At 43.5% G+C, this 21,545-nt stretch overlaps 1 protein-coding gene and 1 long non-coding RNA gene across 2 annotated transcripts; one reads left to right on the top strand and one right to left on the bottom strand.

The window, feature by feature from the left end:
• The first annotated feature begins 414 nt into the window (after positions 1–414).
• Positions 415–20,009, top strand: LOC116038164. Its single transcript, XR_004102040.1, has 5 exons — positions 415–429; positions 13,541–13,741; positions 19,197–19,282; positions 19,390–19,557; positions 19,897–20,009. It is a non-coding gene; the product is annotated as an uncharacterized LOC116038164 (long non-coding RNA).
• On the bottom strand, positions 8,059–10,718 carry LOC116038161 (Hermansky-Pudlak syndrome 3 protein-like). Its single transcript, XM_031282370.2, has 6 exons — positions 10,494–10,718; positions 10,117–10,320; positions 9,863–9,967; positions 9,508–9,714; positions 9,279–9,366; positions 8,059–8,267 (listed from the first exon to the last, which is right to left on the bottom strand). Exons 1-6 carry the CDS (start codon positions 10,689–10,691, stop codon positions 8,140–8,142), a joined length of 930 nt encoding a protein of 309 aa, XP_031138230.1. The 5' UTR covers positions 10,692–10,718; the 3' UTR covers positions 8,059–8,139.
• Positions 20,010–21,545: the final 1,536 nt, after the last annotated feature.

The raw sequence follows: 21,545 nt of genomic DNA, 5'->3' as shown, positions 1-21,545 counted from the left end.
TCAACAATGCCTTGTCACTCCACAAAGAAGGGAGGAGTGATTCACAAACTAACCGCAAAATACAATGATTAACAGAATATTTGCCTGTACCTGGAGTGGTGATAAGTAACACCAGTCATCATGGAAAGAATATTTGGTTACACTTTACTTGAAGGTATCTACATAAGAGTGACATGACACTGTCATGAATATGTCATAAACATTATAAACAAGTCCTAAACGTTTATGACAACGCTTCTTTTAGTAAGTGTTATTCAGTTTTTGTCATGACAAGTTAGGGTTAGGGTTAGGGTTAATGTGTCATGACTGTGTCATGTGTTCATGACAGTGTCATGTCACTCTTATGTAGATACCTTCAAGTAAAGTGTTACCGAATATTCCTTATTTGGATATGTTTGTTTGGATATTTACACACATCGTCTGGACAAAGTAACTATTCAAACTATATTTTTATGTCTTTGATTTTATATATATATATATATATATATATATATATATATATATATATTGAATATTATTTTTTCTTTAAGAGTAGCCTGACATTAGTAGCGTTAAGTATCAAAAGGTTTTTCACTGTTTCAGTTTGTCTTTTACATTTTACATTCTACAAGATATTATCTGTAATTTCCTGCTATTGATCTCCCCTTTAAAACAATTTTGAATTGTTCTCTAATGAAATAAGTTTGTCAACAAGATATTGGACTTCATTTGTTGTTGGGAATTTAATACAATGCCATTTACTGCCTGAATGATCCTTTGTCGAGAATACTGGATTATATTAAACAGGAGAATAAAAATAAATCTTGGTGTGGCAGATAAAAAACGTTTGAAAAAGTTATTTGTAGTTGCAGTATGTTTTAGTAAGGGTTAATGTAAGGCAAGGTGTCTATTATTTTACCATAATGGGGACCTCGTCAGCCATTAACCTCTAACATAGTCTCTGAGGAAGTGGGGATGTGGTTGAAGAGGAAGAACAAAAGAACAAACTGGGATAAATTCAATATTTAGAATGCACTACTGGAACCAAAACACTTTATACACAGTCACCAACGGAAGTACATTTCCAGGACTTGCTGTTTACAAAATCCTATCACTTTGGGAAACAACAACAAACTTCGAGCTATAGAAAGCTACACGTTTTAAATGGCAAGTTTTGAAAAAAAAATGTGGATCGTGCAAGAAGGCAGGCCTGCTTGCCCCTTTCAGTGAAGAGTTGTAAAGATTTACAACAGTTTACAGATGTTTTGGGACCAATTGGTGGGTGATTGATATGATCAAAGTACACACAGCAGTAGGCTACACTGGTAAAACCAAATTAATACAATACAATATGATAAGCCTTTTTGTCTCCCTTAGGAGAAATTTATCTTGGGCATTTCAGAGAAGATAGGTTAAAGCACTCAGCTGATAGACACACACCATACGTATATCTGCATACATGTACAGTACAAAGAAATTACAGGTAAGTAAGGGTTAATGCCTGACGAGGTGTCCATACAGAAATTACTTGCCAAATATTTATTTTTAAGACCATTAATTTATATTTTAACAATTAAACAATAACTCAGTTTCCCTGGTAACAGTTAAGGGTTTCAGTAATACCTGGAACAATCCCATCCTGTAAGGTTCACTGCTCCAGTAAATAGGTCAGACCTTACATATGACTTTCCACACTTGGCAACGGGAGATATTTGTAGTCCACTCAGCTCATAGAACCCTTTGGCTCAGACAGCTACGAGCCAGAAAGCTAACGTCATGCTAGCAAGATTTAAAGTCAATAACATTGTATACAGTTGACAATCAGTAATCGTTAATAGGTGTCTTAGATCACGGACCTCTTGGAGCCAATCAGAATGTCCATAATGTCCATTATAGGACACCTATTAAAGGAGCTTTGGTGAAACTGACTGGCTAACGTTCTATATTAATGCGCCAAATTAAAATGTACATATGAAGCCTCATTTCCGGTCCCTCCGTGCTGGGGCCCTGGCAGGTCCGTGACGGGTACTTGGCCGGGCTGTGGCTGGAAAAAAAACAATGACGCAGTGAGCTCGGGGCGACTGGTAACACCCCAAAGCGCTGTGTGTGTAAAACTAGTTGAAATGGTTTGTCTATCCACCAGGGGGAGCAGTGATAAGGACAAAACCGTTTACTGGCCTGAGAAATCAGCTGTTCTTAGGGACCGTTCGGTATTTATGGAATGGACCACCGGAGGAAAATAGGGGAGGGTCATGTCTTTTTATTCTTTGTTGAGGGGTGGGTCACCCAACATTTTTTAGTCTAGGAGGGGGGGGGGGGTCACACAACTTTTGTATTCATGAAACAGCAAAATTTCAAAGTGGCTTGTCTGGTGCATATTTTTCCATGTAGCTCTCAGTCTCGGCCCTCCTTCCCTACCAGATCGGTCTGACCCATGAGTTTGCCCCCCTGGTGGCTGAAACGGCTTAATTTCATTGTTTAAAAAATTAGTGCCGTGCCAACGTTGCAATAAAGGTTTCCTAAATGCCATGTATATACATTTGATGTCAGCTTACTAATTGATTGCAGGTTTTGTGTAGATTTGGACTTTTATACATTTATTCCACTTTGTTTAAACGGCGAAGTTCACCTCGTTCACCTGTTTGGAGCTGGCTGGTGAATGTGACGCGTATAGGCCTTGCTGGATACACCGTATCATTTACCTTTTTGTGGATCTACTGATCGCTGTGGATTACTTTTTTTCGTGTCATTGGATTACGGCAAAATAGGACTTTTTTTCTTAAAGGAGAATTCCGGTCGATTTCAACACATAGCTCTGTTGTTTGTAAATTTTGAGTGCTGTCAGTAGCAAGAAAAACGAAAACAATCGGTGTTGCCTACACCGTGTTATCTTCCTGCTATCACAGGGGTGGCGAACCTGTGGCTCTTGAGCCGTATGCGGCTCTTTGCCTGCTCCTGTGAGGCTCTTACTGTGTGGCTGGGGGCTGTGTTATTGGTGGATTTATTTTTATTTTTTTATTAACTTTTTGAAACATTTCAGATAAGTACAAAAAAAATGGAATGCACTTGCCAATACATTTGCCAATTATTTTAAAATAAAAAATAATGCAGCAGAGTTTTGAGGACAAATTCTGCAACCCGAGGAAAAAAAAAGCTGCCACAGATCACCTTCCTCATTAACCCTTTCACTGCGTTTGAAAGCCCCTCTAGTGACAAACGAGTGAAAGAGTCGCTTCGAGTGGCACAACCGAGTTCTAGCAAGACCTGAAAAGGATTGTGGATAACAAAGACTGTCAGGTTTCCCACTGAGTCAATCTAAGTAAGAAAAAAAAAACTATGAAAACTGCTATGTATTATGACTGTCATCAGACCTGGAAGTCACTGTTGCTGTTGTAGTGTGGACGTGCATGTGTTGTGTGGCTTTTTGCTATGGTGCAGGTTTTTTTGTGGCTCTTTATGCTGAACTGGTTGGCCACCCCTGTGCTATCATTAGCACCCAACAGGCTTAAACAGGGCAAGTTTTAAACTTGTTTTTAGCCTCTTATGTTCAAAATGTCATTAAAAGTGCCTACCCATGTGAAGTGATTCCTTCCGAGTGAACACAGTAAATCTGACTGCAGTAGATGTGAAAGAAATGCATAAAAGTTCTGCTAATTCAGCTCTGTTTAGTTCCGGTGTTGAGACGGCAGTTAAGAGTGCTTAGGGACCGTCTACAAACTACAACACAGAAAAGAGATACAACAAAAATATGTAGGCTATTAATTTAATGATTAAATAAGGAAGTGTCTCCAAACTTACCTCAATTATAACTTGTCTCCTGCTAGTTGTATTACAGCACTTACTTTTAAAAAATAAGCATATGCCTATTTTTGAAAATATGTTTGCATCTCTTTTCAGTGTTGTAGTTTGTAGACGGTCCCGAAGCACTCCTTGCAGTATCAACACTGGAACTAAACAGAGCTGAATTAGCAGAACCGTGCCGCGATTGGATTTCATAAGGGCAAATTGTTAAATTGTTACAATTTAATTTAAAATCTGCTTTAAAAATAAACATATATATTTTGGATAATGTAGCTAAAATATACAATGACTGAGGAAGCCTAGTGACGAGTCCATAGCAACCAGTTTGTGTGCTGCCACTGTGCTTTGCTGAATGGTCTCAATGTTTTATTGTTATATTTCAGGTGAATACTAGTTAATTAGAGGAGTAACTTAGTATTTGAAGTAATGCAGGAAGTGTGCATTTAGTTTCCATGCTTATTGTGTTTCCACAACAATGTTATTGAGTAAATCTACTGAAATGGCCACCACACCATAACAGAGGAGTGTGATGTATAAGATGAGAAGGCAGAGGTTAAATCATGTAAGTCATGGCTGTAAAAAGTAAAGGGCATCTGCACATCTTTGCTAAGTGCTACCCAGTACAGAAGGCATCCAGAAATTGATGGGGAGGGTCACACCTCTTTTCACAGTCATTTTGGAGGGTTGTAGAATTTTTATAGTGGTAAAGTCTAGTCAAGTCAAGTGTAATTTTTCTGAAAATCCCAAAACTCCTCCGGTGGCACTTTATATAAATAACGAACAGTCCCTTAGTTGATAGAGTCTACTGTATGAGGGAGTGTGCCTCCTGAAGCTATGTTTATCATATCATGTTGACCAGGTCATGACAATATTCTGCTGAAGCATTTTGTAAAACCCAGATAGACTACAGATGGCTTGTTTGTTTTAATGCTTTAAAGAAGTAGCGATACAGCTGATGTATACACGTCTGTAGCCTACTACCGAACTGTTCTCTCCATGAAAGCTGTTATTCAAAAAAACTGCATGAAAATAAAAGCAATGCTAAGGGAAATTAATGATATGGAGTAGGAAATAGCGGAACTGTGTGCGGCACTCATCAGCTGACTTTATCTGCAGCAGCACGTAAAATCGGACAAACCGACACAATGCTTTTTACACAAAGAAAATACTACAACAGTTTGGAAAAGATCATGCAGAAAATGCATGTGAGTGCTGAATAGCTAAATTGCTAAAGCTAAACTGGAATAATAGCTTAAATCCGTTAGAAGGTGAAGTAGTGAGAATAGTTGGAAAAATGGGAATGGTTTTAATTAGTATTAATTTCATTGACAAGTTGAATAACACCACTAATATAAAAAAAGATGTGGAATAATTAAAGGTTTTTTGAAAAGCTAATGCTAAACTGGATTGCTTAAATGTGTAAGAAGAATGTGAAGTTGTAGGAAATGTGGAAAAGTGATAATTGTTCTAATTAATATGAATGTCTTTAAAAAGCTCAATAATAGCCATATTGTATGAAAGTTGTAGGTGTTACAACAGTGGCACAGCAGTGGCAAGCGAGCGGCATCTGTTCAGCACACACCGTGGCACCACAATGGCAATTTGTCGGCAGTTGAGAGACCCTGCATCACTTTGTTGTCAACTAAGCGAAAATGTAATTTCCTCGGAAAACCCACAAGTGTGCATGGTTTGTGCTTATGACGCGTTATTATGGATCCCACAGCAGCCCTACAAAGCATCAATCAGAAATCACTTTGTAGAGATGGCAGCAGTTAAAGAAAATTCTGTCATTTATTTACAGAAAAACCCTTTCACAAGGCAAAGAAAAAGAGAGGATAAAGGATCTTGGACCAGACCAACCCGATTTACAAATCCAGCAGCAGGCACGTGACCGAGGAGTAAGCCATGCAGAGCGGTGGCAGAGTTTTACAGGCAAAACTGCCACTAAAAACCCAGCGTTAGAACATACACATATGAAAATGAGTTTAGTTTAATTATCTCAGCATCGTCGCTCTGACTCCCTAACTCTGGACCCTGATCAGTCAACCCTGGTGAAACCCTGGTCATTGGTGTGAAAGGGGCATAACGGGCAGACCATCTGTATATCACATTGCCAGACCTATCTCCACAACAACACAGTGTACACAGCTCGCAGTGTGAGCTACAGTTTTTGACAAGTACTGGCTGTATGAAAGTAGCCGATGCTGCGTAAAACGTAAGGGTTTGCAGTGGTGGTTTAACTGGGGCTAGCGGTTTCAGTTTTGTTGTGGCATTTTGGTGGAATAAATCTGCCGTGAACATCATGCTGTATTAAAGGAAGACTTGAAAGTAGGGATTTAGGCTATAATCTCATTATGAAAAGGTTTATTGAGGTAATAAATCAAGTAAAAAGTAGGTTCTTTTTCCGACAGACTTATAGGACCTAACCCTAACCTGGAAGCTTTGTCACTTAATTTTACAATCTATGCCTTCACTTTAGTAGTGGAACTGCAATACTTGTATGTGCAAAGACATTTAACATTTACCACTGAGTTAACGAATCACACAGTTTTTATTAGTTTTGTTTATGTCCACACATAATGTTTTGCATCACTGGCAAACGTGCATATAAGGATTCTTCCTATGGAGGATCCTGACAAGAATTTTTTATTTATTTTTTTCCAATTAGCTCTTCCAGTTTGATGGATCACAAATTGAAACTATAAATATTGTCAATTGACTTGACAAGTTAAACATTAAAATATGTAGATAGTAGGGCTGTCAAAATAACACGTTAATTTCAATTAAAGAAAAAATAACGCGTTAAAAAAAATAACGCAGATTAATCCATTCCATATTGAACTTTGACCCAGAGCTGTTCTAGCCACCATTCGACTGTAAAATGAAGGGGGGAGACGAGAATGCGCTGCCTGGATCATTAATTGGAACATTTACTTATAAAAATCTTCTTCCTGAATAGGGTTTTTTCTTATTCATCACTAATTTCACTTCTGACGTTTTAGGCGAGAAATTAACTGTTTAGAATAATAATTTCGAATATAGGCAGTCTTGCGCAAATTGATACCGAATTGACAATTTGCTTCAAAGTTTTCGGAGTTGAGAAGCTCCATGAAGTGAGGCGACAGCCAGCAGGCGCCTGCCGGGGCCGCTAGCTCGTCGCTCGGCCAGTCATGCTCAGAGACCCCGCTGTAAGCTGGAGGTCTCTCACACCGGTCTCGTAAATAAGAGGCTTTTATTTCACCGTTGACGGTTCGTTTGTTTAAATACCACAACACATGTCCATCATAAGATTAACGAGATCCTGTGGTTAACTGTCTTTTCGGAGTTAAACTCCACAAGCGTGTCGTGTGGCTCGCCGGCCGTCACACACACACACACACACATACACACACACACACACACACACACACGTCCACAGCGCAGCAGGTAGAGGCGGGGGAGAGAGAGATACCCGTTTCTCTTCGGGAGACTTGTTTAAATTATGACAAACATGCTATATACATTAGATTTAGTATTTAGTTCATACTTTTTTTGATGTATTTGTTTTCTGATTTGAACGCTATAAAGACCGTTGCCGTGATTGCATCACTCCCTTACCCCTCCTATAGTCCCTATGGCCACTTCGCCAGTACGAATGCAAATGGCAAAAACGGTTTTGGGGGAGAGTAGTTAGTAGATCTGTTTAGAAGTGGACTTTTCCTATAATAAAGTGCTTTAAACTTACTGCCTATCTGATGAATTACAGGACTAGTTTCAGGACTACAAACGGTAATAAATAAAAAATAAATTCTCATTGACGCTAGACATTAAAATGTTACAAAAATGGCAACACATCACAATATTAATGGGGAACACAGTCAGAATTACAAAGCAATATCCACATACAAACATGAACTTGCAGGGAAACCGAAAAACTATTTTTGATTCATATCTGTTCTGCATGACCTGCTCTACTGTATATACTGTAGTCTGTTCTGTGTATCCTGCAAATTATATTCTCTATTTCTCTATATCTAAGTCATCTAAAAACACAGAGCATACGTCACCCAAGCGACTGATTAAATGTTCAATTTAATTGCTTATGCTCAAAAATTGGTTAGTTTAAGTATTAAAACCTGTACATGATTGTCTGTTGAGGACAAACAAAGTGCTGGTCACAGCATAGAGATTACAGATTATGTTTTCAGTGTTGCCATGGTTGAATAATCCACTGCTAAGGGCCTACCATGTGTGTGTGTGTGTGTGTGTGTGTGTGTGTGTGTGTGTGTGTGTGTGTCTCTGTCTGTCTGTGTATGTGTGTGTGTGTGTGTGTGTGTGTGTGTGTGTGTGTGTGTGTGTGTGTGTGTGTGTGTGTGTCAGTCATGCTAGCAGGTGATGCTGGCTGCAAGTCAAGAGGTGAGGCAAGAAGAAGAATGCCGTGCCGTCGTCAGGCATCAGTTCCAGGAACTCTGTGGGGCTCATCTCCATGGCAACCACTACTAGCGTCTCTGTTGGCATGGTAACCGGGCACGTTAAAATCCCAGGGTCAAAACATCACATCACAACAGACATATGATCTTTTTTATTGATTCCATGCAGTTTTCTTTCTTGTCAAAACCAGGTGCCTACTTTACCCACAATGCAACTTGACTTGCAACTAGACCTATAAAAATAATTCGATGTGTAAAATGAGTGGAGCTGCCCTTTAATAGTGTTAATCTGTTGGCTTGTATTGCTATAAAACATTTGATTCTACGATATATTTAAATTTGTCATATTTTATGTATTTAACTAATCAATCTTGTCTGTAAATACAATTTACCCTGGTGAAGGTCTAAATGCTGTTTCAAATCTTCTCTGTACTGCCAGAAATAAACTAGAGGTGAGAAAATATGTAATCCTTTATCTATTTATCTGTTCTGTTGACTTAAAAAGTAATCAAAGTAGTATTTAAATATACAAACCTAAAATTATTAGCAGAACTCAACTTTGTTACAGTGATAGCCCTGATTTGGTTTCCTGACCTTGTTAGGATGTCCAGATTTTTGTCAAACCTGCTCAATATTTTTCGCAGTCAAAGAGAGCCAAATTGTCGTTCTGGCCAATGTCAGGTCAAAAATGACTCTGTGTAAATATGAGATATGAGAAGGTGCACTATGAGTTCCTGCATGGTCACTTCTGTTGACGTTCCAAGTAAATTTCAAACAAAACAGAGCAAGCTCTCCCTCCCCCCATGTTTCCGTAACTGTCATGACTAACTGACTAACTGTCACTAACCCCCACCCCCTCCCCCAACCATCTTGTCGGTGATTGGCTGGAGTGTTTTGTTGTATTTTGGTGCCTATGCTGTGCCCCTAGTGTTTGTTTGGGCTTTTTCACAGTGTATTTAGGGGGCAGGCAGCTAGAGGAGAGATGCCTACAATTTGAGACAAAAATGAAATCGCACTGACACCATATGCAGGAACTCATAGTGCACCTTTAACTTAAAATAAAGTACTGGGGTACTTTTGACAGACTACCTTTAAGAGCAGCCAATAGGATGCTGTTGTCTGTGGCAGCTCTCGTCCTGTTACAAAGCTCTGGGAGCAGCTTCTGCCACCATAACACCTGCAGAGATTAGATAAGACAGAAAGGGTAATACTTCTGATAACCATCGTCTAAACTTCAAAATGTACAGACATGGAACAGAGTAAGGGCAGAGTCAAAAAGTGACAAACTTCACAGTTCAGGCTACTGCTCAATACAGACCATGTGTTTGTCTTGTAACTGGTGGTTGGCGTAGGCTATGATGGCCTGAGGACATCGGTCCAGCAGCTTTTCAATGCTGCTGTCGTACTGCCCCCTTCTGGTTGTGCAGAGGAGGTGCAGGCTGAAGCCCCATAGGGATTCCTCTGACAGACGCTCCATCAGAGGCACGACGGAGCCCACGGACAGGGACGGACCACACAGGAGAGACTGGAGACAGAGACCATGAATTACAATCTTTGTCTTACATTTAAACAAGTTGAAGTCATACGTTTAAAAAAAAACATACCCTTGCTCTATTTAATACATTCAGAGGTTTTGAGAAGCTTAAGACTTATTTTATTTATTGACAAATTACCTGCAGTTTGTATAGCGCCTCCTGGTGTTGGGAGCTGGTAGTTTGAGCTGGATTGAGAACAGTGAGCCATGGGTACAGAGCACCGTAATGGGAGCATGAGTTCATCTGAGACACAAACAAACATGCAGGCCACTGTTCATATCAATTGATTTCTGAACATCATGATATTTATGCACAATCATACTTTTTAGCAGTAGATTTAGGTGGTGGTCAAACATCACAAGGCATTTCACGAGTGTCTGACAGAAATGTACCAGATCGTCTGCACTCTTCAGCGGCCTGCGTCTCGAAGGTGCGTGTGGTTCGTTGGGGTGTGTATCCGACGTTGTGTTTGTCAGTCGGTCGATGTAGACGGACGCCAGTCGGAACAGAAGTTCCTGGATGACAGCTTCCTGTGAGGAGGCCATGAGCATCGCCTCCCAGAAATCCACCTGTAAGCAATTCTCACATCCCAGCTCCTAGAACCAAAACACACAGTCACACACATATATGTTTTTACTGCTAGGATTGATCAAAATGGACTGATTAGGACACCTTGTTTTAAATAATCTTGTCTAGTAATGTGACAAATCAGTAAGATAATTGGACTTCTGGCCTCGTAGCTGCGAATTAATAGGAGCTGGTGACACACCTTAAATATGTGACCAGCCTGTTCCAGCTGGACTTTGTTGTTTTCATGTAAAGCCACCATGGCAGCCACTAGCAGTCCTGGTTGGGACTTTGCCAACTGGCGAGTCAATGCTGTGGAACGGATTTGTGTGCGCTGGCCTCCACCTCCGCCGTGCAGCAACAGCCTCGGCTCCTCGATGAACCCGTACACCAGCAGCATCTAAACACAAACAGACAGCCCTCTGGTTTCCATTGTTCCCAATTATTGATGCATTTGCCCTTGACTACACTGTAGGAATTACTCATATCCAGTCAGGAAATGTACAATGTCTTAAAGCTTTATGACTTGGCACAGTAGTTGCACCCAGGAAATAAGATCAGAGCAATTTATTGCAAACTGCAAATGTGCTCCATGTTCTTTCTCTGAAATACTGTATTCAATAATTATTTAATGCAAACATTAAAGAAAGGTTTAGGGATTTACACAAACAAAATAAACTGTACAAATAGCACCACTGGTGTGAAAATATTCATCTATCAAACGGCTTGGTAGCACTTCAAATTACGGCTCAGTAATAAGATGGTAATAGTGGGGTAACAGTGTGATAATAAAGAGGTAATATATAGGTAATAACATGTAATTACCAAAGTAATAACTGGGTAATACATCACAGTAATAAGATGTAATACTGGGGTAATAAGGTGATAAGAAGGTAACAGATGTAATAACATGCAATTGCCAATGTAGTAAGTAGGAAAGGGTTCGATAATCATATGTATAACCACCATATAACAACCAACCATATGTATATCTGGGTAATGGTAATATAGTTATATTAATATTGTAATAACATGGTAATAATGGGGTAATACATGTTGATGTTTTCACAGTATTATAGGCTATCAGCGCAATACCTTCCACCTCTGTTATTCTAATATTACCATGAAATGTGTCTTTTCCTGCATGCATGTAACCCTGTGCAATCTGACCAGCAGCTAAACACCTTCCACCATCAAGCACTGGAGACTGGGATCGTTGTAACTCTAACTAAGGGTGAAACTGGGAAATGAAACACAATGACCAGTTACTTACATACAGTATTGATGAGTCACAAACATTATACAATGATAATTGTAAAAACAATATAACTACACATTACTGTAATGCGGTAGTATATACAGTAGCTAACATGTAAGCTGAAATAAAGGAAATACGTAATGTATTGTTATACAGTGTACGTAGTATAACCTATATTGTTTATCTAAATAAACTAAAACATACTTACATGTAGCACAACCCAAGATAATAGTGGCAAACTAGCTTACTGAAGCATACTGTCAGTCTAATATGAGCTATCAATCATTATCAAAAATATACATATTGCACATCAAACATTTTGACAATAATCAACAAAGATATCAGAACAGTATTTCAGCATTTATTTCACATACCGAGAATGCTACCAAAGGCATGGAACGTCAAAGATTGATGCAGATAGTATGGAGAGATGATAACACATAACACACACACACAAACTGTCCTGCTCACATTCAACTTCCTGACTAAATCCCATGGTGCAAAGGTCCTACAGTTCTTAAAGGAACACACACGCATGTGGAACAAACTATATACTATATCTGGGTAATGGTAATATAGTTATATTAATATTGTAATAACATGATAATAATGGAGTAATATATGTTGATGTTTTCAAAGTATTATAGGCTACTATCAGCGCAATACCTTCCAAATTAGATAAAACGTCTTGGAATTTAAAATAGGTAATAGCGATATTATTATGCTGAAATTCATCCACCCTTAATGTTTCAAATATTTCCCTTTTGTTTCAAGGTAATACTTTACAAATTATATATTTAATCTTGTGACTTCTTACCTGGAAACACATCTGGTAGTTTCTGTGTAACAAACATGAATCAGTGCTGCAAAAAAACTACCTGTTTCTATTTCATTTTGTTCTGTCCCCATCAGCACATTAGTTCACTTAAATGTTTTTCTTCTCACATTGCTGGCAGTAGTTTATTCTACATGCGTGCGTTCCTTTAAGAAGTGTAGGACCTTTGCACCATGGGACTTAGTCAGGAAGTTGAATGTGAGCAGAACAGCCTCACGTGCTATCATCTCCTCGCTTCCTGCGCCTCAGGGTTCGAGTCATCTAGGGATAGAGCTCTCCTGTACAACCCCTCTGCTGTTACTAGTTTCTCCTGTTCTTCAAGCCTGGACACACATACACAACACACATAGTGGACCTCTGAGTAGGTTACGCATATTTGTTAACAATGTTCCCGTAACAGGAGAGTTCCTCTTGGCCTCTTTTAAATTACGAGAACAAATCAGACCGGTTGAGAATCACACGTCTGTTCCAAAACAGCATTTCTGTCATTCTTTTGTGAAGATTATTCAATGTTGGCTGAGCACAAACATGCTCAAACCCTTTTAGGATTCTGCTGTCCCCTAAACATAATTTAGCTTGTTGCAAGGCCTGGGAGTAAACACTGCCTGACGTACTACGGATTGGTATGTTCTGAATTGTGCAATAATGACAGATTCACACATTTTTCTTTTGTTTAAAGTAAATAAATAAATAATAAACAAATACAAATCTTAAAGTCAATTTCATAAAGTAACTTTCTTTGCATTAATTTGATTCCCAATCAAGATACACTGGTAAGAATGGCTTTCCATTGTTAATATGTACTTAAAAACAGTTCTGAAATGCAAAATAATAGAATTTTAATCATATGATAAAACATGCGATTGATCGCGATTAACTATAGAAATTCAGCGATTAAACGCGATTAAGAAAAAAATAATCATTTGACAGCCCTAATTTTAACCTTAAACTGTGCTGCCTGCCTAAATTCTTTCCTCAATTGAGTGCTCATGAGCCTAAATGCTATTGTGTAACTCATCAAGGTCTCTCTTCTTCACATATGTGAAATGAGTTGTGCTGCTCCTGAGTTTTATAATAAAATACAAAGCTATAAATAGGCTATTTACGTGTATACAGTAGGATAGCACAGATATAGAAATACAACAGTGCTAGTCAGCTACCACGTCTCCACCTCCAAACACCGCAACTGCAGCAACCCCGCTTCCAGCTACAAACACCGCAATTGATGCAACCCTGTTTCCAGTTTCAAACACCGCAACTGATGCAACCCTGTTTCCAGCTCCAAACACCGCAACTGCATCCCTGACTCCGGTTCCAATCATCCTAACACCCCTTCCTTCATTTGAAACCACCCCAGGTGAAATCATCATAGATTACTTTCATCATTGATACTAAGCCTACCTCCATCATAGATGAAACCATGACTTCCTGTAACATTAGTAATGGAACGATAGTTACGTTATTGTAACTCCAGATTCTATGAGTATAGGCGTAGCCCTCTAAGCCACGCTATTGGGTTTATCCCTTCGCGCATGCGCAGTCGTGAAGATTTTCTTTCCCGCCCTAGCGTGCCGCTCGGGCTTCAACTACATCCGCAAATACTGTATATAAACAGACCCGTAGCTTTGCTCCCAACATAAGCTTTTTCTTCAGCTAATGTAACTGGAGCAGGTGGCCCGGATCTTAGAGGGCTACGCCTATACTCATAGAATCTGGAGTTACAATAACGTAACTATCGTTCTATTTCGTATAGGCTTCGCCCTCTAAGCCACGCTATTGGGTTAGGGCGAAGCTGATGTAGTCAATGCCACCTGCGACCCAGAGCCCACAGTGGAACATAGACTAAACTTTTTCCCTCTGTCTCTCTCTCATGTACTGACAGGGGACTGTATCAGATAATCCGTTATCTAGGTAACGGGGCCTGCCATGGTAATAATTTGGCCTAGTCGAGAGGGCAGGCGTGCATGATTGGTGAGGGTAGTACATGATTGATAATTATGGGACGCCCGAGTCCCTCCCAGCCACCCAGAGTAGGGGGGCTTGCATGGCAGTGAGAGAGGATATGTGATAGCGACAAATATATATATATATATATATATATATACATATGTACATATATACATAGGCTACACATATATGTGGGACGCCGCTCTCCTCTCAGCACCCGGCCCACATACGACGGGGCATCATCCGTCGTTGAGTGAGGATAGGACCGAGTGAGTCAGAGAGGGCTCGGACATATCCCGCAAATAGAAACGGGTGAAAGGGCATGGGGATGCCCAAGAGGCCGCCGCGCAGATATCGGCTACTGACATGCCTCTGAACAGAGCTGTTGATGCCGATAGTGCCCTTGTAGAATGTGCCCGGATGCCCTGGGGGGGCTCCGCCCCCTCCGTGTTATAGGCCTGGGTGATAGCCTCACACAGCCAGTGAGACAGACGCTGTTTTGACAGGGCCGCTCCTTGGGAGTGTTCTCTATAGTGTACAAACAGCTGTTGTGTCTGCCTTATGTCCGCCGTGCGTAAAACGTACTGTGCTAACGCACGCACCGGGCACAATCGGTGGGAAACCTCCTCCACGTCATTGTAATGAGGCGGGGGAAAAAACCCTGGAGGGAAAAAACCCTCGACCGAAAGGAATTTGTTAAAATTTTCGGTGTGAAAGAAGGGTAGGCTGTAGGGTGGCTGCGCTCCCGTCCCCTCTAATGGAGAGACAGGACGGTGAAACTGACAGCCACATAAGTCGCTCACTCGCTTGGCTGACGTCAGGGCAAGAAGCGCCGTTTTTAGGGACAGCAACCTGAGAGAGGCTTGTGCCAAGGGCTCGAAAGGAGGCTTCCCCAGAGCTCGAAGCACCAGGGCCAGATCCCATTGGGGAGTGAGAGAGCGCACGGCGGGTTTTTGTCGTCTGACCCCTTTCAAAAAATGCTTTACTAGGGGGTGCGCAAAAACCGTTCTCTCTCCATAGCCTTCGTGGCAGGATGAAATGGCCGCTGCGTAGGCTTTGACTGTGGACGGAGCCAGGTCGTTATCTACCAATGTTTGGAGATAAGTCAACACGAGAGGCAGGGGACACGATATAGGGTCTGTTTCACTCTCCGTGCACCAGCGCTAGAAAGCGGACCAACGCGCCGTGTAACACGCTGTTGTGGAGGGGGCTCTCGCGCTCTGAATAGTGCGCACCACGGCAGGAGGCAAGCCTAAGCTCTGCAAGCGTTCCCGCTCAGCAGCCAGCCCCACAGTCGCTGGGTTATCACTGGGGGGGGTGAGATATCGCGCCGTCCAGCTGTGACAGGGCGTCCTCGTGCCACGGCAATTGCCAGGGGGGACCCGTCAGCAGCTGGACCAGTGTCGGGAACCAGGATGCGCTCCGGCGCCACCAAGATGACCGACAGATTCTCCTCCTGGATGCGTTCCAGGAGACGAGGAATCAGAGGGACTGGGGGAAAAGCATATAAGAGGGTTCTGGGCCAGGGGTGGTGGGAGAAAGCGCCCACGCCGAGGGGTGGATTGTCCCGTGCGCTCAAGGAAAACCACAGAGCGCACTGTGTGTTTTCTCGTGAGGCGAACAGATCCACCTCCGCCTTCCCGAACCTGCTCCGCAGCTTCTGAACAATAGTGGGATTCAATTTCCACTCTTACCCAGGGGAACCCCAGCTGACAAGGTCCGGGGGTTCCCCCAATATGACAGGTCCGACTGTAGGGAAGGAGGAATGATCAGCATTCGCCACTTGTGACGTATGGGGGACGCTGACGGAGGAACCACCTCTGGATTTTTCTCATGTGGAGAAGCCCCAGGGGGACCACCAGCCCGCGGACATCATGCCCAGAAGGCGCATGACGGACAGCGCTGACACCTTTGCGCGTGGCGTGGTGCGCAACAGGAGAGAGAGCAGCGGGTCTTGCCTTAGTGTTGACAGCCTGGCTCTCATAACAATCGAGTTTAGCACTACGCCCAGATAAACTATCGATTGTGTGGGAACCAATGAGCTTTTCTGCCAGTTTATGGCGAAACCCAGTGTCTGCAGGTGCTGCAGAACTGCCACAGTGTGCAGCGCCGCCATTTCCCGAGAGGGAGCCAGGATGAGCAAATCGTCCAGATAAAACAGGACTCTGACGCCTTTTTTTCTGCAACGGCTGAAGTGCCGTCTCCATGCACTTGGAAAAAGTGCGGGGTGCCAGTGAGTAACCGAACGGTAGTCGGTTGTACTGAAAATGGACCCCTTGGAAAAGAAGCGCAGGAATCTCCTGTGTCTGGGAATGATTTGGATGTGAAAGTATGCGTCTTTCAGATCCACAGATGTAAATCATTCTTGGTGGCGCACACATTCCAACACATGTCTGATGGTCAGCATGTGGAATCTGCCTGGGATGACACGGTTGTCTCCAATACGCCCGCGAAGCGAGGCGGGGGGGAGGCGAGCTGAAGTGTATAGCCCCGTGTTATCAGCTTTGACATCCATGAGTCCATGTGTGTCAGCCTGATCCATGCTGCGTTGTGCTCTGAGAGCAGGCGCGCACATGTCTGTATGTTTGTTTACGGACATGGTCAGCAAGGAGCGCAGAGCCCATTCCACCGCTGGGCGAGACGTGAGATTGTGACGCGCAGCCCATGGAGGGCTCTGTCGAAAGGGCCGGTCACCGCCGTGAGAGGCGGGAGCGGTCACCGGGTCATTGTCTTCCTCGTCCCACTGGCATGGCCGGGGGGAGAGGGATGACTGAGCGGCACCGTTCATAGTGAATGAGCGTTCGCTCCCGCTGTCTGCATAGTGAGAGAGCAGTAGAGCTCCGCGTGCAGCGGTGGGCTGGTGTGCGCTTGTGTGGGGAACGACTGTCATGTTGTCAGCGCACTGTTCAATGGGAACAGGGGCTGCTTGGCTGAGGGGAAACTGCTCTTTAGATGGGTGGGGGTGGCCCTTAAAAGGGCTGTTGTGTTTCCATCTCTCAACTGTATGTGGACAGACGTTTCCCGCGCCCCAACGCTGCTGTTTGTTGGGGGGCTCGGGGGTGGGTTAGACCAGGTGGGGGCCGCCTTCATGGTCCTCCGGCTCCGAGAGGCCTGCCGGTCATGTGGAGCCGGCAGTCGCTGCGGAGGGGGCCGGGCGGAGGAGCGGAGCTCGAAGCCTGGGAAAACGCAGCCGCAGCAGAGGCACCTTTCATGACGGTTGTCATGGTGACGGCGCTGCTGTGGAGGAGCCGCCTTCCAAGAGCCGAGCATTCGAAATCGTACCGCTTGGTGCAAATGGGATGTGGCTGTCTGTAGGCAGGGCCCAAATAGTCCATCAGGAGCTATGGGGCCGTACAGAAGCTTGCGTCTGATGTCAGTGGGTAGCTGTGTAATGTGGAGCCAGATGTTCCGCTGGCTCCACAGTCTGCCACGCCATGACTCTGGACAACGCCACCGTGGACGCAGTGGTCAGGGCGAGGATCGCGGTCATAGCTTTGCCAATCTCCGTGACTAGCTCCGGAGGAGGAGCTCCCGGAGTAGGCTAATGGCCATGGCGGAGGCGGCTAGCAAAGCTATATTGTTCTGTGCCGCGAGACCCTGGGCCGCACACTGGTGTGACCGGTCAGTGACCTGAGCACACACCTGAACCATGGGGCGAAGGAGGCGTAGGCTTCCGGTGGCCGAAAAAAAGTGGCCTTCGGAAGCAGGATGGACGCCAGACTCTGCTCCAGAGGGGGGACCGAAGGGAAGCCCGCTTCTGTGTCGCCTTGAACCCGGGTAAACGGGGCGTAGCGAAAGACGGGAGCCTTCAGTTTCCCGGGCTGGGAGAGCGCCTCTTCCACAAACGGCCGAAGCTCCGTGAAGCGCGGCCAGAGTGGGGCCCGTGAGGAGGGCGGCTCCTGAGCGTAAACATCCCCGCTCAAGAGGCCGCGAGCGGGCGCTGGAAGCTCAGCCGGGAGCGCTATGCCTCTCTGGTCTGCCGCCTTTGAAGATCTCCGGCAGATCCAAAAGAGAGGGTGGAGCCGCCTGAGGCAGAGGGGAAGACCGCCGGAGCGGTGCCCTTGGCCATTCCGGAGATGGGGAGAGCCGCAATGGGAGGGCATCGATCCCCGTTTCGAGGTCCAGATCTCCCAGGGGGGAGGAGGGACAGCCGGTGATGGAGGCGTTATCCAAGAGAATCGAGCCATCGGACTCGTGCTCGTCGATAAAGCCTTCCTCCGGCGGATCCAGGGTGTCGGATTGCCGTCTGTCTGCCCAGCTGCCATCCCCTTCCCCGCTAGCCTGACACTCCAGAAAAGCTTCCGCCTGCCGATAAGCTCTTTAGATGGCAGGCGGATGCAGAACTGGCAGGAGGCGTCGGGGGTGAGAGCCTGACACTCCAGAAAGCTTCCGCCCACCGGTTAAGCTCTTTAGATGGCAGGCGGATGCAGAACTGGCAAGAGGCGTAAGCGGCGCCAAGGCAGGTCTCACAGCGGGGATGGAGGTCCGGCGGCAGGATGCAGCCAGTCCGGCAGGTGGGGCAGAGGTGAACACCGCTGGAAGTCGAGCTTGTCTTCATACTGCTAGCTTGAAGAAAAAGTGGGAGCAGAGCTACGGGTCCGCTCTGTTTATATACAGTATTTGCGGACGTAGTTGAAGCCCGAGCGGCACGCTAGGGCGGGAAAGAAAATCTTCACGACTGCGCATGCGCGAAGGGATAAACCCAATAGCGTGGCTTAGAGGGCGAAGCCTATACGAAATAGAACTGCAATACTTGTAAATGTTCAAGGACGTACCATTTACCATTGAATTAACAAGTCACACATTTTTTAATTAGGCTTAGGCCACACATAATTATTTTTTTTTTTTTTTTTTTATCCCAACAGGCTTTGCCTCACTGGCATATGTGGAGATGAAGATGACTTCCATTGGAGAGGTCAGCAATGGAACCATCATTGAACTTATTAAACAGGTATGTAAAACAGTGTGTAAAATAACTGTTTTGTGAAAGTTCTTCAGCTAACATTATCAATGATAACACATACAGAATACAAATATCTGTGTTTATTCGCCATTTAGTTTGTTAGAGAACAGCTCCTGAATAGAACAGCCCAAACAGTCACTGTGACAAAGATTCAAAGGGTTGGAGCAACAACTGCAGCCCCCACAACTCTGGCTGTAACCAATTCAACTACAGCCACCACGACTCCAGCTCCAACCACCACAACTGCAGCAACCTTGACTCCGGTTCCAATCACCATACCAGGTGAAATCATCATTGATCCCACCATTACACTACCTCCACCATAGATGAAACCACCATAGATGAAATCATCATAGATCCTACCATCATAGTAGATAAAAACATTATAGATCTCCCGTAACTACTACAACTGCAGCCATTACAACTCCGGCTGTAACTACCTATCCTGCAGTCACAACGCCTCTGCCAACTGCAACCCACGCAACTAAGGTCCCCTCAACTGCAGCACCCATAAACTGCAGCCACCACAACTCTGGTTCCAATCACAACTGCATCACCGCAACACCGGCTGTCAACCACCACTGAAGCCACAACAATACCAGCACAAACCACCACAACTGCAGCCACCACAACTCTGACCACAACCACCACAACTGCAGTAACTACCACAACTTGAGCCACCACAACTCGGACAGCAACCACAACTGCACTGCAGCCTTCTGGCTAAATAAGGTTTATAGATCCTTTACAAAGTATTTACAGTGTTTTCAATTGTTTACGCACATTTTCTGAAAGCATACCTCATATGCTCAGAACACACAAATCCAAAAACACATAAGCCGAAACACCACAAATCTCCTTCAAAATGAAACTGCCTTCAAAACAATCGTACTGTATGTCTCCCCAAATGTCATTTTGTGTTAGAATGACACACACACACACACACACACACACACACACACACACACACACACACACACACACACACACACACACACACAAAGCATCATATGAATAGACAAGAACCAATTGAACACTGATGGGCTCAATGTAAAACACTATTTGTTATCAGGAGACCTATGTCTTTTGCAAGTTCACTGTTACTCCTACGAAGTCCGTAAATTTATATAATATCAAATATAATATCTGTAAAAAATGTGCCTGTGTTTATACTCAAATTCAAACACAAATATAATGTTATATAAACAAAAATGTTTATTTTTGTGTGGTTCTACCACTGGCTCTGCAGTCTCATGTCAAAGTGTCCTTGGGCAAGACACTAAACCCCTAATTGCTCCCGATGCTGCATCATCGGTGTGTGAATGTGTGGGAATGTTTATCTGATGAACAAGTGGCACCTTGTATGGCAGCCTTGGCCACCAGTGTATGAATGTATGTGTATGGTGAATGGTTCTTGTACAGTGTTTTTCTGATAAGTATGTTTTTTATTAGTTATTTGACGCTATAAAAACAGGGTGAAATTGTTGTGATTCACTCGCGATTTGTCGTGTGGTGTTTAGGTGGGACTTCATCATTGCGTCTCCAATGCCTGATGACTACTGTGCAGACTCTGGCTTAAAAAAAGAGGCAGTGCCTGTATCCAGGACATTTTTGCTTCACTTTTGTACAGTGGAAGATTTTATTATACATCCATGTATGGGCCATGGGCCCCATAGTGTGGAAGCAGTGCCAATCATCAGGGTAATTTAATGAGAAAAAGTCATTTTTGCTATATGTATATATGATATATATATCGATGTTCATGTGCAGAGCCACTTTCACTATCCAGATTTTTTTTATACATCCAAGGAGGAAGTAGAGACCTTATACATCCATGGTGGAGACACGTCGATGCGCTCTCAATCCCAATCAACAGGGATACTTATATGTATATTATGCCTTTGGGTTTAATTAACTATCAATTTACCATTTATTAGTGATGGTTATTAAAATTGTTGATACATATTTTTTTATTCGGCTTAATTCAAAATCAAATGTAAAAATGTCTCAGCTATGATAAAGTAGTCCAGAGTAGGCCCTTCATCCTCTTTAAACAATTATTTTAAAAGTAAAATCTGCTACCACAATTTAGCCCTACAAACAGCCTTCACTAGCCTACTATAGTTTCAAAGCAAAATAATTAGAAAATTGAATTGAGAAACACAGAGCAACAACACACATCATCAGCAAAACTCACTGTTGTGGTGTATAGATAGCCAAATAAGGGTTTTAGCACAGGTTCCAATTTTTT

Source organism: Sander lucioperca, chromosome 11 (assembly GCF_008315115.2).
Source record: "Sander lucioperca isolate FBNREF2018 chromosome 11, SLUC_FBN_1.2, whole genome shotgun sequence".
NCBI lineage: Eukaryota > Metazoa > Chordata > Actinopteri > Perciformes > Percidae > Sander > Sander lucioperca.
Note: the sequence above shows the minus strand (reverse complement) of the source record. Positions and strands in the feature narration are given on the sequence as shown.

What these genes read in the sequence shown, in the direction of transcription:
- LOC116038161 (XM_031282370.2), bottom strand. Translation starts at nt 10,691, where the DNA reads ATGCTGCTGGTGTACGGGTTCATCGAGGAGCCGAGGCTGTTGCTGCAC. An exon ending in AGGCGCTATACAAACTGCAG is followed by an intron (nt 9,715 to 9,862) that starts GTAATTTGTCAA and finishes CTCTGTCTCCAG; the next exon opens with TCTCTCCTGTGTGGTCCGTC. An exon ending in AGTTACAAGACAAACACATG is followed by an intron (nt 9,367 to 9,507) that starts GTCTGTATTGAG and finishes TAATCTCTGCAG; the next exon opens with GTGTTATGGTGGCAGAAGCT.